This window comes from Notamacropus eugenii, chromosome 5 (genome assembly GCF_028372415.1).
Source record: "Notamacropus eugenii isolate mMacEug1 chromosome 5, mMacEug1.pri_v2, whole genome shotgun sequence".
In the NCBI taxonomy this organism is placed as follows: domain Eukaryota; kingdom Metazoa; phylum Chordata; class Mammalia; order Diprotodontia; family Macropodidae; genus Notamacropus; species Notamacropus eugenii.
In genome coordinates, this window is record NC_092876.1 from 372,892,232 (window position 1) to 372,909,062 (window position 16,831).

A 16,831-nucleotide genomic window follows, 5' to 3' on the forward strand; every position below is an offset into this window, starting at 1 on the left:
AATATTACTCTTTTTTGCATTTCTTTTAGAATGAAAGCAACTGGGAGCAGCTAGATGGTGCAGTGGATAGATTAACAGCCCTGGAGTCAGAAGGACCTGAGTTCAAATTTGGCCTCAGATATGACACTAGCTGTGTGACCATGGGCAAGTCACTTAACACCAACTGCCTCACTCCCCCACAACAACCCCCCCAAAAGAGTGAAAGCAACTGAAGTTGAAAACTAAGCAAACAAGCATACTTGGGCATAAGTAGCAGCATCAGTCCCTGGCTACACTGCCTGGTTTCCTGATATTTAAAATATTGGTCCCAGTCTTTCTGCTTAAGGGATTATTATTCTCTTTGAAATAACCTTTTTTAAAAAAATCACATATAACAATTTGGTATTAATTCATAGGAAGCATAAACCCCAGAATATTTGCATATAATTTTAAAAAGTTTTACTTGTGGTCCTTTAACATGCAGGGTTTTTTAAAGTTGCAACTTCAATGTAATCAGATGATAATAGCATGAGGGTGTTCTGCCTGTCTAAAATGTCCTGGTAACTTAAAACATTTTCAGAAGTTTCCATTCAAAGAAACCATACATGATGAAAACATTTAACAATGATTTCTAACAATATACCAAGCACTGCCTGAAGGACAGTGCACATAGCAAAATATCTTCACTGTACATATGTTGTTACTTCTCTGCAGTTTCCTATCTCACCTGAACCAACCATGTCACCAGTTCACTATATGAAATAGGCCTAATGACTATACGTATTATACTTATTAAATCTGTTCTCATTCAGTAACACCATGTATACTTGTTTTTGCAAGTTAAATTGTAAATCTTTCATGATTGAGTAAAAATGTTATGCCACGACTTTGAGAAGTGACTTTATCACTATGATGACAGTGCCAATCCATTCAAATGAAATAAATGTTTGCAAAGCTGACAAGTCAGGCCACTGCAAAATCTTGCTACTCTCCAATTCTGTACTCTTCACATATTAGTGGGAGATAATCTGACATTCTTACAGGCCAATAGGTAGAAGTGTCTTCTGAAAATTGTGGGGGTTTTTTCCTTGTTTGGAGGGTGAAAAGTTACATTAATATACCAAGAAGCAGTATCTTCATATAAAGGAAATGTTACCACTACAGATTCCTGTTAATGCCTGTTACGTATCCCTTAAAGAAAATTTAAATTATGGATTTTTGTGTGGAAGGGGCAGAGAAAAGATGGACAAGGCAACACACACATGCATTCTTACGAAAGCAGGGGGAAAAAATGAGGCAGATGTGCAATACAGTTGTGGAAAATTTATAGATTAAAACTATTAAAAGCTGCTAGGCAGCTTTCCTGTACCACATAAATCCAGTAGTTCTAAGAAAATACAGATATGGTAGAAAAAGTAAGAAATTTTTCACCACAAAACCAATAGTTACCACCAACAGAGAAAGTTATACACAAAATATATCTCTCAATACAGTGTTTACACTTCGTTTTAGTCAACTGAATCAGTGTCAGGAACACAACTCATGGACGCAGTCTCTTGAAAATCATCACCTTCATCTGTTGCATTGTGCTCAGCCTCTAGGGGAAGCCCCATTTCTTTTTTAGGAGTTTTCAGCTTTTTGTGGGAATCCAGAAGAGTGCATGGCTGTAACACAGGCACCGTTTGATCTACATCTGCTTCTTTTACAGAGATTTGTTCCTTAAGGACTTCCACTTTCTCATTGAGCTCATTTCTTTCTGTTTGGAGAGCCCTGCACAGCTTCTCTAAACGCTCCAGTTTTATTTGAAAGGCCTTGTATTCTTTATCTCGAACAGTTTTCTATAAAAAAAAATTAACAAAGAGTTTACACAAAATGGTTAAATACCAAATTAGGCTATTATACTCTTAAGCTGTAAAAGTTTCACCCAAATCACAAAGTTGTAGTGGTACATTCTGGCATCACCTCTATGATGGCCAAATAACAGACACCATCATAGTCTTATGAAAGCATGCAATTTACACTTCAACAGCCGGCATTCATATTTTCTCATCTCAAACAAAATTAAGTAAAGAGTTAAATATCTGTAACCATATCCACCCCTTTTGTTCTTGAGTTATTTTTCAGTTGTGTCTGACTCTTCATAACCCCATTTCTTGGCAAAGCTACTGGAGTGGTTTACTATTTCCTCCTGCAGCTAATTTTACAGATGAGGAATGGAAGCAAACATGGGTTAAGTGACTTGTCCAGGATCAGGGAGATGAATTTTCCTTATTTCAGGCCTGGCACACTATCCACCCTCCCTGCCACCCCTCCCCAATAATAGCAATGAGTTTTGAAAATATAATTGGATATAGTTCCACTAAGTCTCCTGAGGCTAATTACACACACACACACACACACACACACTCTCTCTCTCTCTCTCCATTGCTTTTTCCCCTTTAATCTTTTATCCATCTTTTTTTTTTCTTGAGTTTATATCAAGGCAGACGGACATTTATTTAGGTCGTGACTTTCTGCTCTGCTACCAAGAAATAATTTTTATTCCTACAAAGTGCAGGGGATGGAAAGGAACAAATTCTTAGTTATCTTTTATATAAGAATGGGCTTAGTAAACAGAATATTAAAGTAACTTAAATACTTAGTAGTAGTTTAACATGATACACTGTAAAAATAAAGTATAATTACATTTACACAGATATCAATGTCCAGAGAATAACATGATTACAAAACAATCCTCCCTGAACCTATGGATAGGGATTCCCAGGCACTGAAAAAATTCCCCTGACTGGTAGGTATACATGGAGACAGGAACTAATGATACATAATAGTGAAATATTCTGTACTCACCTCTTCAGCCATCTGCAGAAGTGCCTTATTGTTGTTTTCCCATTTAGTACGCCAAACTATTGTTTCTTTTTCCAGTTTTTTAATTTTCTTGGTCATCTGAGAATTGTTCAATACACAATTACTGACCACAACAAATTTATATAACTTTATTTCTTAAAAGTGAAGAATTTTATAAAGTATTTATAATTTAACCATTTTCTTCCTGTGTGCTTTTTCCCCACCCCAATTCTGAAAAGTTTGCTACCAATCTCAGACACACGTCACTATTTTGTCCTCTCCATTAAAACTGTTTCTGGCAACCCTGATCTTGTACTTTAAAAATTCCTTTATTTCCTTCATTGCCTAATTTCTATTGTCTATAACTACTACCGCATCTTCCTTACCTTATCATTCCTTATCATTCCTTACCACACAAGTCTTCACATTCTGGCAACCTAGCTTCTTGATACCCTGCTTACTCCACTGGTTTTTGGGATACTACCCTTCCCATTCTCACAGCTCTAATCACTTCTGCTCAGTGATTTGGCTGGTTTCTTCATTCTCCTCATCGTCAACATGGACTTCTCTATGGTTAGTCTTTTCTATTTTCTCCCTTGATGACCACCCACTCTCACAGCTTCTGTTATTACCTCTACACAGTTCCCTCACCAATCTATACCTCCACTTATAATTTCCCCTCCAAGTCCCAATTCCCTACATGCAAATACTTGCTGGATATGGCCCTTACCATCACCTGACGTCCTCATTCTCCTATAACCTTGGAAAGAAATCTCAGTGATCTTGAATGCAAATTAGTTGCCAAACCGAATTCTACTTCAGAAATTCTTCCTAGAACCTGTCTCCCTCTCTCCACTTCTTTTCCACCCACCCTTATCTGATACTCTAATCCTTTCTCTAATTCACCCTTCACACCATTGCCTGAGTTCTTCATTTACTGCTCAGAGTCAGTTGTTCCTCTACTGAAAAACCTATGGCAGCTCTTCCTCGTGAGTCAAATATAAACTCACCTGGCCCTAACTTATCCCACCAGTTTTGTCTCAAACTACTCTTCTATTAGAAAGAAAGCTTCTTGAGAACATCATTCTCCTTTTCTATTTATATCCCCAGTGCTTAGCACAGTGCTTTTATACATAGTAAATGTTTAATAAATTGTCATTGATTCATAAAATCCATGTTCCAATTGAGGTTGTCTCGTTCTTTGTATTTGAAGCCCCAGAAGTGTGTAACAAATAGTAGGCAGCTAAGAACTTAAAAAATGCTTGTTGACTGACTCACTGACCTCCCAATTGCATCCTGCCCTCTCCCAGTTCTATGCCTTTGTTCACACAATCCCTCTTCACCCCCTTTACTTCCAGGTCTAAATTAAATGTCACTGTAAGTTCCTTGAGAGAAGTATCTGTGTGTCATATTTTTATATAACAAGTGCCTAAAGCACAGTAGTTGCTTAGTAAACGCTTGTTGAACTGAAACACCAGTAACAGAGCGACGACTATAAAGCTCCCTCCCAGCTGTGGCAGTAGCTAGAACCATACTAGGGAAGCCACATTATGAAAATGCTTTACTGAACTTCAGAAGAAACAATATGTTGTAATAGTAATAATGCATATATACACATACATATGTAGCTATATATGTATATGTGCACATAAGTATCACAAAATAAATGAGGTTTTTTTTCCCCTCCCCTTCTATGAAAATCCCATTAAGATGATAGTGGGAAGCACTTAACTAGAAAAAAGGAAGATGGAAGTAGTAGGAGGTCTACATTACAATTAAATTTGGCACTGACTGTTGTATTATTTGTAAAAAGTCAATATTCTTTAGTAAATGAGGTGAGGGGAAGATGTGAGAAGAGTCATAATAAGGTTAATCAAAATGGCCTTTGTTATGGAGGGAGTTAAAAATAAATATATACTCCAACTGAGCAGTCCTTATCTTTAAACATCCTCAAGACTTCTTAGTTACAACTTACCTTTCCTCATGGTATCAGTAAAATATGGTTAAGATACACTTAATCAGAAGCCCTAATTTGTGGAACTGGGGAAAAATAAAGGTTTATGACATGGCGAGGACAACGAATGGATAGCCATGTGTTCCAAAGAATGCCCCCAGCAGAATGGGTAGAGACTCTCTGGCAAACTATTGGGAAGATTATTATTATTAGCTATTGTTATTATCATTGACTTATTTAGGGACAAGTTACTCAGTAAGACTGGTAAACACAAATGAATTGTAATCTGTATCACTGGAGGGAATTTCCCACAAGGTCATCACAGACCCAAGAGTGTAGTTGATATCTAATCCTTCTAAAAATATTCAAATTTCAGTAATTACAATTTAGGGACTTAACTGATTTTCACTAATATAAATAGGTATAAATAACTTAATCGATATTATCATCCTAATCCATTTCTTAAAGACTTACACTTTCTTAACATCAACAATGCTGTATGTCTCTTTGGAACACAAGTTTTCTGCCTTTATTTTTTTTAAGCTGGTGTGGCTGCTCTTTACTGTGGCACTGACTGCAGCTAAAAATATTACCAGATTTCTAGAAACAGACAGAAACAGGAAACCCTTCTGCCTCTACCCAGGTTCTAAGGATCCTTGAGCAGAAGAGTTAATTTTAAAATTCTTTATTTTCATCTTTGTTCTACATTTGGATAGACCAAAAGGTAAAAACGGGTCCACACAAATTCTCTTAGTCATCAATGACTGCAATACTCCTACACTTCAGTTCAAAACCTTCATGACTTGGAATCGGAGTAAGGATGTGGACAAGGGGAGATGATGATAGACAATGAGTTGGGAAAGATATGTATGTTTCATACAATGAGGCAACCATGGTCTATAACCAACCTTGTGAAGCAAGTCTCATCCACTCTAATGGGCACTACTTTTATTATGCTATTATTGTGGTATGACATTCTGGGTCATAGATTTCTTAGTATTTATCCATTCCCAAAAATGCTGAATATGATGGGGGATGGGGTGGTGTTGAGCTGAGTAACAGAGAGGGAGAGAACAAAATGTCCTTTTGATGGAGTAATAATAGTGACAAGAATTTGCCAAAATGCTTAACTTTTATGATTTCCAACGAGAGTTAGAAAGGTCCATACCATTCACCCATAAATTTTGACCACTGTAAAAATACAAATGTACCTGTATTGTCTATATTAAATTACATAATTAATTTAAATACTCATGAATTCCCTGTATTCTTTTACATAAGAAACTCCCTTAGTACATTTTAACTGTGTGAACAGATCGTTAATTAACCTCTTGAGGTACTGGCTAAGGTCAAGTAAATGTTGAGAGCTATTGTCAATGGAAGATCATAAATGTAAAACATCTTTGAAATGATAATGTATGTTAAGTCAATGTAAAAAAAATGGACTCCCATAATTAGGTATGTCCAACAAGCTATAATCATACTTAAAATAAGACTAACTTAAATAAATTGTGTTTTGGGGGTAGTTAATCCTAAGAATCTACTAAAAATCCTGCTAGTACCTTTTCCATTTCCTGCCTGAAGGTTGTAAAAAGTTCATTGCTTTTTGCCATGGTAGTCTGGAATTCTTCAAACTTATCCATATAAAGAGAAAGCTATAGGGAAAAAAATATTAAATATTCTGAGTCTCAGATTAAAAAGTGCTTTAGACAAAGGCTTTCTGAGCAATAAAGGTTAAACATTATTTCCATTTTAAAAGAATTATTAGGTAAAAATGAGACTTTATAGCTATTTCTTAATTAGGGAGGCAAAATTTATCCCGAACCTTGGAAACTCCATGAATTATATATTAACCCACATATCAGATCCCTTTTAGGCAACCAGTTATTGAAATTTCATATATATATATGTATATAGATTAAGTCAAACACAACAATTGAAGCACAACAATAATTATAAACTCTTCATACAGCACTTTTATTTTCAATACTGTGGCCATGAGATTTACTAGTGACCCTCCTATTATTTACAATTCAAAAATTCCAAGAGCTTCTTAATGATTTTTGTCACTTGCTATTTAAGTACTTTAATCTCAAAGCAGCAGAACCCAACTCACTAAGGAAAGTTGTTTTAGGCTTACAAAAGTTATATCATGTTAAGAAAGAAGACAATTTCTAGTAAGAATTCAGAAGCAGAGGAGAAACTGAATAAGGGTAGAAGATGGAGAAATTGGACAAATCTTTCGTGTTAATTTGTTTGTAAAAACTGGTGTGATTTACAAAACAATCTCCAATAGATTATTTATTGACCATCCACTATGTGCCTAGCACTGTACCAAGTACTGGGGAGCAGAGGAGAAATTTAACAAGGTTCCACTTTGTGCTTTTATCTGAATAAAATAGGAACTGGTGATGTGCCAAATCTTCATTTGTTACCTTCTTGCTAAGTAGGGAGCCAGCATCTGCTAGCAAATTACCCCTACCCATAATCCCTTCCCCAAACTCAGTGAATTGAGGGACTGAGAGAAGCTACCTATAAGCTTCTAATAACACCCCGGGAAATTCTCATAAACTCAACAGTAGGCAAAAATAAGTAGCTGGGAGAAAGGGAGTAAGACAGGTTATGCACCCGCCATGCCTGTTCTCACTGAAAGCCTGAAGAAATGACTATGCCACAATATCAACTATACTACTATCATTCCTTTGGACTTTGGAGACTTGCAAGTCTGAGTCCACTTTTAAAATAAAAATACTAATCTGCAATGAGACACCAAGAGAAAGGTCCTATTTTTATCTAGTAAATTAACTCTTACTTGTGATTTTAGTTAACACTAACTTGTGAACTAGAACAAGAACAAGAAACAGAACAGACACCACGGGGGTGTGAAGTTGATATAGGCAGGGAGGGCGGATAGAAAGCAAAGGATGCCCTAACTTGCAAGACCACAGACTGTGCCCTACGCCATAATCGTCGTCAGGGCCTCACAGTGATTTACAACGCCAGGCATTTAGTGCCTTCCTCTCTACTGCTCAATGCTTTTGTATTAAAAATTAGCCTACCATTCATGTGTTCTTCCAAGTTACCTGCTGTTTGAGTTGTGCTTCCTGCTGCTTCATTTGTTCACATTTGTGCCTCGACTCTGTGGCTTCTTTTAACAACTGGAAAAGATAGAAACACACCCTGGCAAATACTAATACTGATAAAAAGGTAAATAAAATGGCAAATCATACCCAGATATTTTAGGCAAGAATTATATCTCCAGGTAAAATATTCATTTAGAACCTGCCACTAAAATCTGTAATGTACTGGTAAAGAACTTGCTTGTTTACCCATGTCTTTATCCAGATATGGCCTGGAAATAGTCCTTTTGTGAGAAGTTGTAATTTAAATAACATTTGAAATCCTTGAAATGGTCAGTTCTTGATTTCCACTACTATTATTCATTTAAATTCTCTGGGATATACCAAATGTAGGTAGGTTATTGCCATTCACTTCATATTTCTTTCTCAAATAGCTGTTTTTAATCAATGACTGGGACTTGGTGGTCATTAAGCCATCAAGAGCTAATTTTGCAGTTCCTTTAAGCCTACTAAGTATCACATTACAATGGATATTCTTGAAGCAAAAGGCAAGTACTATAAGGCTGCTAGTACTTCAAAAAACCTATTTCTTCTCTGCTCATGAAATTATCTCTACAACTTAAATAACCAGATTTTCTCATTAAGTGAAATTTTTTACTTTAATTAAGAATTAACCTGAAAATCTTGTTGAAGACTAAATTAGCTATAGACCCTGAACAAGTAACTTCTTTCCAGGCCCCAATTTCCAAAAATGGAAAATAAGCAAAAATAAGCAGGTTAATAGAGATGCCCCTTCCAGCTCCAAGACCGTTGAGAAAAAACATGGCTACTTATGCAGAAAAAAATGTCTTCAGGGTTATAATAATGTCATTCAGTTGCTCCATGAAAAGTTTAAATTATCTTTTACCTGAACTGTTGTTTCGTGATTAGGCTTTTACTAAAACATAGTAAGAAGAACGGTACCCCTCGAAAAATTGAGATATTTAAAAGGTACTCTGCTTCTGTGAAAAGTGCGGGGTGGTCTGACATGGTTCAGTGAACAACTTCCAGCAGTCATTTCTAACTAATTTATTCCAGGCAGCCCTTCACAGAAATGATTCTATATACAAAATGAATGCCAACAGCTACAGAAGTCAGCTAAATGCAGAGGAAAACACAACATTAAACATTTAAGTGCTTATGATTCCTCCACTAAAATCCTATTCTAGTGAATTATTGCAAGGTAATTTTGAGTTCCTGAAGCAAGACACAAGGCTCAGGTGTCTCCATCAAGCAGGAACAGCCTCTTGTATGGACTTAGTAATACACTTGTGTAAGAACTACCTAGTTTCTCTATAGCCAAGCTCATGAAGACCCTCTACATACTCTGGTGCATACAGACTCTTGCTTTTTCTATTTGTATCCCTACCTCTCAAAATGACACTGGGTACAGGATAAGGCTCTGAGAAATGTTTTTTCATTCATTCAAAGTAAATATATAGTTTGAAAATAGAAAAATTTTAATTCAAGCCTTTTGAAATACACAAAACAACAATTTAAATATTACTACTACAGAACACGTGGGAACTTTAAAAACCTTATAAATATAATAAAAATAACCATAACAGTCTTTTATATTGTTCTAACAGATCATATTACAGTAGAATGTTCAAATAAAACCAAAGACAGGACCTGCTTCGTAGCATATTAAGTAATGTCAAGCCTACACAATCTAGATGGGGAAAAACAAGAAACATTTCCTTGAATACTATCTATCCTTAAAGAACTCTAAATTTCAATATTACAAATGAACAAATGTATCACCACCACCGCTCTCCCTCCCCCAATCCTCAAAACTTACAAACTCTCTTTCTCTCTGATGTTTTTCCTCAGCTTCTTTTATGAGCTGTGTTGTCTGTTGAAGTTTGGCATCCACAAGCTGCTGCTGTAGTTCCTTATGCTTGAACACTTTGTCAATATGCTATATAGAAAAGTAAAATTTCATAGCTGTCACCTATTATTCAAATACTAGTTTGTATTTTAGTAATATATGCTGTAAATACCAAATTAACAAATGTCAGATATATTCTACTTACAATGGTGATTTAGTTACTGATAATACTTAAAACATCAGTGTAACTACAAAGCAATGATTAATTTTCTTTTGCCTCTACAAGTAGCCTCATTGCTTTACATGCAACTGATGTATTGTGTAGTTTAAAACCAAAAGAGCTAATTAACAAACAGGACCCACTGCAGGGCCCAAGATGTGGAAGTGGTACAGCCAGCAAATAGGTACTAATAAAGAAGACAAAGTCAGAGATGGAGTGCTGTCAGTCCATGGATTACCTGCTTTCTACACTCAATTAAAATTGGTCTCAAACCAATCCTGGGAGGACATGGATCTGGAAGAAATGAACAAGTGACCCAAATTGCTAAGCAAATTCGTAATATATTCCTTACATAGGGCAGGGTATGGATGTTTTTCATTCTGCTAAATTTTCCAAAAATCTTATTAACCATTCTACGTTATGCATTAAAATAGTTTATTATGTCTAACAGTACAGTTATATTATGCTTTGTAAATGTGAGCACAATGTCTCATGAAAACCTTAGAAATGCTATGATAACACTTAACCTGATTTATTACTGAGTAAACATTGCAGAGAAACTATTTATTAACCCCCAGATAAAGAGATTAAGTACATCAGAGAAAATTTCTTTTAAACCATTAACATCTAAAATAAATTGTAATAGTTCACTCTGATAGTATACAATCCAATAACAACACTTCTACAAAATTTTCAATTTGCTTATTACTCTGACTGAAATCAGACATAACTTTTATGTCATAGAATGAGAAAATCTAAATAAAAATAGAAGGCAATAATAAATAGCACTGAATATTATCAGAGTTCAGTTTGTACTCAAAGTGTAACATACAATTTGATTTTTACAGTTTAAAGCCTTCAGAATTTACATTTATCAAGTATTTCAATAAGGATATAAAATTTTTTTAAAAGTCATAAACCTGAAGCTTCTAAACGCATAATTACAGTACTTTGGAAACCTGAATACCAAAACAACCAGCCCATTTAAGTATCTTACCATACGAAAGTTTTCTCTGCCTCTCCCTCGAACTTTGCCTTATCTATCATTGCCTTGTGGCAAAAATGTGAGTGGCCAAGGAGAAGGTTACAAAGGGCCGCCTGCCACTCCCAAACCTTGTATTTCTTTGTCTCATTATTTATTATCTCATTATTATTTAATGTGACACATTAAACAAGACAGATGTTGATATCTTGGCTTCATGATATTAGAGAAAGAGAGAAAATAGGTCAAATGAAAATAAAGTAGAAAAAACTCATCCTGGAAACTCTTGGCAAACTCTATTAGTTTGGGCAAATAATTTATATGCTATAAGCAATATTTATATATGAAAGTTGAGGAAGCAATGAAGCAAGACTTGGAAAGCTACATCTCACTTTTGAGAACTCAGTCTACAAACTCCAGTTCCAAAACAAGCCCTAGACCATGCATTCATAGATCACACATTTTAATTCCATGTTATCTGTTAAGCATATAGTATATGGTACGTACATACTGTTTATAAATTTCGTTTAAATCACATTTTAAGTATCAATAAATATTTTTCTCCAATAAGTTACTTCATAAACTAAAACTTATTTACCTCTTCCCGCAATGCATATTGTTCAATAAGTTTTTTCAATTTTTCTCCCAATTCAATGTTTTCCTGTCGAAGTTTAGCGTTATGAATATCATGTTGTTCCAGCTGAGCTTGAATTTCATTTAAAGTAATTTGGAAATGTGCAGTTGCTTCTTTGCGTCTTTCTTCTTCTTCTCGTGCTTGCTGCATATTTTCTTCCTTTATATCCAAAACATTTTTTTAAATTAATGGTATGTAAGCTTATTGATAAGAAACCCTCACATAAAGCATTTCATTTTGATCCTGCCTAAAACAGAGAGGGACCATACTGTAAAAAGTAACACTTTAATCAAACAACTAAGACCACTCTAGATAATAAATGCTATAGAATACTTACATTTGACCTTATGAATATGACAATCATGAAGACCTGAAGATCATGCACTTTTCTTATCTGACTGAACCTCATCTCAGGAGACAAGCACATGACAGGAGAGTGAAGGACTGTTTTAATTTAAAAGAACTTTTCAGTGTCTTACTTTCTCTCCAACTTGTAGTCTTGGAAAAAGGCCACTACAGCCTTGAGAGCTTAAATGCAGCCAAGTATACATCCAAGGCTAGACTTTGAGGCCAGCTCCCTATCTACCACACCACTTAGTTCCCCTAAGTTTCCCTAATCACAATTACATCATGAATACATAACCAAACCCCATCATAAAGTTGCAAAAGCATATTATAACAACAGCCAATTACCCATTTTTTCCCTATGGAATTAGCTTTTCTCTCCAAAACTATTTCATACAATCTTGACTTTTCCAAGGACCAATTACATTAACTGTACAGGGTATCAAGATAATGGCATGATCAAAAAGCCTAATTAGGTAATAACCAGCTTTCTGATGAATACTGAATCAAGTGACAAAAATATGAGCAAGCCAGTAAGTCAGGGTTCTTGGTAATATATGTTAACTTTAAAATGACCATTTCCAATACCATGTACTAGGAACCATAATGAGATCAACTAAATATGGTGCAGTTTGAATAGTGGATTAGAAAATGAGTATAAAAATTATCCCCATGATTAGAATGAATTACAATTTATTATTCATTTTTATTCTAAACCACCATGCTTTCTACCTAATTTTTCCACTAGCAACCAAAAGAAAATGAAAAATAAAAAAGAAAATTGATACTTAAATAATTCTGACCATGGTCTGGTGGTTCTTTCCACAAAAATGAGGTCAGATCTTAAGTCAAGTCTCTTCCTCCCCTAGGCAACAGTCTTTGAAAACTAGGCATTACCATCCATTTCCTTATTCCAAGCTGATGATATGAAGGCTTAGAGCCAGGGGATTCTCTTCAACTCAACGAACATTTAAGACCCTTTATGTAAGGCACTGCTTGAGACCCTTCTGGCACTAGGGAAATAGACCACAACCAAAAAAGAACTGTCCTTCCCCACAAGGAACCTACATTCTACTAACATGTAAACTTTATTTTCTGGCTGGCAAGGAGCTAGCTGATAAATATCCTATAATTATGGAAAGAACTCTCTGGATTAGAAGTCAGAGGACCAGTTTGAATCTAGACTCTACTACTCTCACTTCAGTTACTTCATCTGCAAAAATGAGGTGACTGGACTAGACCAGAGTTGTCAAACATATGGCTCACAATAGTTCCAAGTGTGATCCAAACCAGATTAAAATATAATTGGGAAATATTTAACAAAACAAATTTTTGAAAGGAGTAAAGATATGTGGTTTTCTAAGTTAATGTGCAATTCTTATGTACAGTTCAGGGGTCCTGAACTCTATTTGAGTTTGACATCACTGGGCCAGATTACCTTTAATATCCAACTCGAAATCCTATGATAAATTAAAGGCAAAAAATTGAAACTAGGGTGAGGCAACCAAGGATGCCTCACAGTACCAACAATGCCTCATAGAGAGGGTGGAAGCCACAACAGAATCCTGCCCTTCACCACAAAATTTTTAAAAAGCAAGTGCATTCCAGGTATGGGACAGAGGATGGAATGTTAAGACCTAAGAACACTTAAAAAATGTTTGGTTGAAACAGTGAATGTGAAAGGAAAGAAAATTAAATAATTCTGGAAAGGTGGGGTTAGTGTCAAATTATAAATGGTTTTAAATGCCAAAATGAAATTTTATTCCCAGAAGCAATAGAGCCACTGCAGATTTTAGACATGGTCACATTTTAGGAAGATTATTTTGACAGCTATGTGGAGGATGGATTGGAGAAATGCAGATGGGAAAAACTAGAGGAAAAGGAAGAGAACTCCCATTTCCCCAAAACTCACTTCTCTTATAAATTTCCCTATTATTATTGAGGACCACCCCTATCTTTCTATTCACCCAAGTTCCAACCTAGGAATTATCCTAGGTTTGAAGGACACTCTCTCACTGAAGCCACATCACCAATCCATTTGCCAAGTCTTAGTGATTCTATCTTAATAACATCTGATTGCCTCTGTCCTCTCTATTTGTATAACCACCACCCTAGGTCAGTCTCTATCACCTCTCACCTGGACCAGAACAACTGGTTTACCTGTCAAGTCTCTCCCCTCTCAAATCCATCTTCCACACAGCTACCAAAGTAATTTTCCTAAAGCACAGGTCATGTCAGTCTCCTGCTCAATAAACTCCATAGCTCTCTGATCTCTTAGGCTCCCTAACATTTTAGAAAACTTTGCTTCCTTTAGGATTTAGCAGAAGCACCTTCTACATAAAAGTTTTTCCTGCTCAAATACAATTGCAATGAAATTCCTGTTGGATCAAAGTAATAAACACTCGTTTCTCTAATCCAGGACAATATTACCCAAACACAAAAGAAAATCTACTATTATCTCAACTGTCATAAAATAGTCTCATTCAGATTACAATCATCTTTTCAGAACTTGATGTAAGAACACAAAGCATGCTTGTACTTGTCAGTCAACTAGCAGTCTTCATTAAAACTAAAAACCATTAAACAGCTTGCCTTCCTAGTTAGTAGCTCCTATGACACTTTATAGACTAAATAAACATAGTCCTATGATCCTGACTGTAAAAATAACAAACTCACCTTCAATGTCTTATTATGACGCTGAAGTTCCCGGCAAAGAGACTCCAATTTACTTCGAGCTAGAATAGCCTTACTGTGCTCACTCTGCAGGTGAACCTTTTCTTTTACAATCTGGGCTTGCTTCTTCTGAAGAATCTTCATCTGCTTCTGAACATTCCTACTCTCCTCCAGCTGAAATTAAGAAGCATCTTAAATTTTATTAAGTATAAGAAAAACATGTCAATTATGGTAAGGGCATGAGTATATGCCAGGAAATCCATAAGAAATGAGAAACATATAGCATGATGTTCTATTTAAGAACATAATCAACATAAATATTAATGTTTTACCAACATTTTAAATATTCAATAGTTTCATATAATCAATACCACAAACCCTGCTTCCAAATCATCTCTCCCTGCTTTGAGTGTAGTAGCATGAGATGACAGAAAAGACACAGGATTAGGAATCACAAGACTAGTTACAGTTCTACCCACATCATTTAATTAGGTACAGAAGTGAATTCCTTAAATTAAATTCCACCTAGGGGTGGAGTGGGAGGAGGCCCTACATGAAAAGCAGTTATTGTCTAAAATTGTCCCTCCTGGTTCTAGATTTTTACTCGTTTTTGTTCCTACTTTGTTTTTTAACTATGATGTAAAGCACTGAAGAGTCTCAGAGAAAAGCAATAATATTCACACTTTTCTAATATTCTTTTTTAAAAAGCAATAGTCAATTGGGTAGCCTTTTCAAGAATCAACATATTCATGCATACAAAGCCATTTTTCTAAAATGGCTTCCAAAATTACAACTAAGAGAGAAATAGTTAACTTTTCTACATGAATGGGTCCACAGGGTATAATGGGTAGGCAGGGTAGCAGAAAAACACTCAATTTACAATCAGAAGAGCTGGATTCAAATCCCCCTTGATTACTTACTATGGGCAAAGCAGATACAAAATGAGAGGTTTAGCCAAGACAAGCTCTAAGTTTTAGATTCTGTTTTTAATGTTGTTTTGTTCTTTTTACTGGGGAGAAGGCTGGCAAGCTGACAGATGTGTAGCTGTACATTCTACAACCAATTATCACATTTTAGGACTAGGAATAAAGTGACAAACTTTAGCATAATTTCATGACTGATACTGATAGATAATTTGAGTTTAAGTATTTTCTGAACCCAAAAGAAGATATTTTACAGGAATGCATGTTTTTAAGGTCAAAAACAACGGAAGATCTTCAGGCTATTACAACTTCTCATTCAGGCTATTCTCAAATAATGCTATAATAGTAGAAAACCTTATTCAAGCAAATATAGACAATTTTTCATCTCCTGCAACAAAAAGATTTTTATCAACTAATCACTAATAACATACTTAGTTCAATTAACCAAGAAATCAAAATAATTAATCAATGATTGCATAAATACTTTTGGAAAGGCAAGAGCAGCATAATACAATAGATTGGCAGATGTTATAATTAAATGTTTCCCTGATATCTTATCTCCTCTATCATTTTCACAAGTACAGCAGAATTTCCAGGTTGATGATGTCAAAGTAAACTGTTCGCTTTCATGCCTCAGAAAATATGAGGCTCCTAAGTGAACTAGGTTAGGCCTAAAACCACCTTATGCTTTCTAGTTCAATTTCCATCACAAAAGACTTGGTATAAACACTGAAGATACCATCCAGTATCCTACTGTTACCTTTCTAAGTTTGTTTAGTTTCCTGTCAGGGTAACACAAGAGTACTGTTTTACCAAATAGTCTACCTTCTTCACTATGTGCTTCCATCCAAATGGACTGAGCTCTCAACTCTACCTACCACTGCTCTAGAATCACTTACAGAAAAGATAACAAATAAAGGAGTTACTACCTTTGACATACTATTATCTAAGCCATTACAAATTTGGTACTACCTGAGAAAACTACCATAATTTTAGAAATCTTCTAATCATCCTATTAGCTATTATACTTGCTAAGTTTAGTTATGTAATCAAATAAGGTCAAAGAAACCAATCCTCTCCAAATTCCCTACTCCTAGCCCAGGAAAATTTTAGGTTCAAGACAGTTCTAATTTAGGTAGAATTTTTAGGCTTACTCCACATTTTGGCACATTTTATTTTTTCCCCATAGATGAATACTCACAAGATCAGCGTATTTCTTACAAAGGGCTGCCAGTTTTTCTTCTGGAGTTGAAAGGGTGTTTAAGGCTTGCATCAACAACAAAACTTCTTTTCCTAACAGAAAGAATAAAATGAAGCCAATGAGTAT

The 16,831-nt window shown here is 35.4% G+C and overlaps 1 protein-coding gene across 4 annotated transcripts in view; it reads right to left on the bottom strand.

The window, feature by feature from the left end:
• Positions 1–1,282: 1,282 nt before the first annotated feature.
• Positions 1,283–16,831, bottom strand: part of TXLNG (taxilin gamma) — a 47,954-nt gene continuing 32,405 nt past the window's right edge. For 3 of the 4 annotated variants that reach the window (XM_072614269.1, XM_072614271.1, XM_072614272.1), the window contains exons 3-10: positions 16,706–16,797; positions 14,585–14,755; positions 11,528–11,722; positions 9,698–9,817; positions 7,861–7,935; positions 6,340–6,432; positions 2,827–2,922; positions 1,283–1,817 (exon numbers count right to left, since the gene is read on the bottom strand). In XM_072614269.1, coding sequence (XP_072470370.1) covers positions 1,488–1,817; positions 2,827–2,922; positions 6,340–6,432; positions 7,861–7,935; positions 9,698–9,817; positions 11,528–11,722; positions 14,585–14,755; positions 16,706–16,797 — 1,172 coding nt within the window. In that variant the 3' untranslated portion in view covers positions 1,283–1,487. The remainder of the gene's footprint in view (positions 1,818–2,826; positions 2,923–6,339; positions 6,433–7,860; positions 7,936–9,697; positions 9,818–11,527; positions 11,723–14,584; positions 14,756–16,705; positions 16,798–16,831) is intronic. The other variant, XM_072614270.1, reaches the window with a different exon arrangement.